General features: G+C 33.6%; 1 protein-coding gene across 1 annotated transcript in view; it reads right to left on the reverse strand.

Annotated features, from left to right (window-relative positions):
- The window catches only part of ttc39a (tetratricopeptide repeat domain 39A), a 26,164-nt gene that overhangs the window by 10,361 nt on the left and 13,719 nt on the right, over positions 1 to 2,084 (reverse strand). Inside the window, exons 6-8 of the mRNA XM_016228785.1 lie at positions 907 to 950; positions 579 to 646; positions 384 to 448 (exon numbers count right to left, since the gene is read on the reverse strand). Of these exons, the coding sequence (XP_016084271.1) occupies positions 384 to 448; positions 579 to 646; positions 907 to 950 (177 nt within the window). The remainder of the gene's footprint in view (positions 1 to 383; positions 449 to 578; positions 647 to 906; positions 951 to 2,084) is intronic.

Below are 2,084 nucleotides of genomic sequence, written 5' to 3' on the forward strand. Positions count from 1 at the left end.
AACAAAAATGTAGTTACAATAAAAGTTCATACATATCAAACGAGAAGGGCAGAGGAAACAGTGTTAGTTCACGGGTCAGTATTATTGTACTATTATAGCATTTATTAATATTTTGAATTATCTTTTATTTTTATATTTTCATTTTAATTTGAAAGTTTTAGTAATTTTGTTATGTGCTTTTTCCATTTTAATTCATTTTTGTTTTTGTATATTTCAAATCAGTTTTAATACGCACATCATTTACTTTTATTTCAATTTTAGTTGTAGTAATTTTTGTAAAAAGTTTTCCATCTAATATTTATATGTAATATAAAGCTATATTTTAATTATCAGTTTATATATATATATATAGTTAACAATAACAACACTGCAGCAGGTCTTACTTGTATATTTGATAGCTGTTTCTCACTTTCATTCCTCCCTTTATGAAGCTGATCATATTTTCATCCTGAAAGAAAATAAATCTTGAATAAGCAACTTAACTTTATCCACAATAATATATTTTGCTCACATACATGATAAGAGGGCAAAGTGGATTTAATATCAGCAGTAAAAGGGAATCAACCACTGGGACAGACCTGCAGGAAAGTGAGTGCTGCCCTCTGGAGGAGGCATTCAGCATAGCACACTTCAGCATGGAGCTCCTCTGGGGATGACACAAACATAATTACACTTTCATAGTATCTAGGCATGATGGGAGTATGTCACACCGCATTTTCAAAACACAGCCACATGATAAGGTCACCATGGGTTGAGGCAGTGATTGCATAAACTACTATCTTTACAAGAAGAAGCCTGTGATAAGCTTTTGTAAAATATCTCAAAATATTAGCATGATTTATTTCTTTTCTGATGCATATTTATTGCCAATTAATCGTTTAGTGAAATATGTATATAGCCACCCACCTTCTGTGAAGTTTTTGCTGTTGAAGGTAGACTTTTTACGGTATCTGTAAAGACAAACACAGCCTTATCAGTCCTGTCCTAGAACAACACAATGATCCATCAGTAGTGGTTACTAGGTAACATGCTCAGTTGGCACAGTTGGCTGAGGTCAGCCTTGTGTTCTCTGTTACAGTTCTAGTGTGTGAAAGCTGGTAGACAAATTTGCACTCGATCCAAAGTAAAAAAAACACGGCTTGATTCACTGTATCCCTAAGGCCATATAAATAGCGCAGTTGGAACTGAGGAGGACACAATGGCTGTCTGGTTTCTGTCTAAGTAAACCGACTCCCCTCTGAGGAACAAACATGAATTATTCTGAGTCAGTTTGGTTTCTATGAAATGTACACAAGTACAAGACATGCAGATGAATGTGGGGGTGGGGTATGGCTAAGATAAGTAGGCTATGTTCACCCTACAAAGTTTTATGAGTGACAACCACTGGTCTGTGTATTTATGGAATACAGAAGTCACTCTGTATCACTGACATCCACAGCAATGTAAACAAGCTACATGGATGTTAACTGTATGTGTGTATATGTGTGCGTATATATATATATATATATATATATATATATATATATATACACACACACACACACACTTTATTGTAGTAAAAAACAGAAGCTGAGTGTTTTGTTTATGCTCTTTATAAACTGCTGCTTTTAAATGGTGTAAATGATCAGAGACTAGAGATTGTGGAACAACAGCAGGCTGAAAACATAGTTATATGCATAGTTATATGACTCCTAATCTTGTAATCAGATCTAGTCAAATGTGAAGGAGGCAATAAAATGGGTCTAATGTGTCAGAACTGTGGCCTAACAATTAGCACATGAGCTCCAGACAAGCCGACTGGTGGTGCTGATGCAGGAAATGTAGGTTACTATTAATATATTTTTTTAAATATTAGCATGAATATTAATAAAAACTTTTGTGTGTCTATTTGTCAATTAGGCATTTGTGGACACATGAATGTTTTTAGATTTATAGAGTAAACAGTGTTTCCTATCTTCTACATCTATATGCATACAGTATGCCCGTATAAGTCAAATAATAAATTATACATTTATTTTACCGGGATTCTGCTTTCATCAGCTATTAACACTTGTTTTAGTATTTTACATTAATGACACTTTAAA

Source organism: Sinocyclocheilus grahami, unplaced genomic scaffold, assembly GCF_001515645.1.
Source record: "Sinocyclocheilus grahami isolate Dianchi unplaced genomic scaffold, SAMN03320097.WGS_v1.1 scaffold16.1, whole genome shotgun sequence".
Lineage (NCBI taxonomy): Eukaryota > Metazoa > Chordata > Actinopteri > Cypriniformes > Cyprinidae > Sinocyclocheilus > Sinocyclocheilus grahami.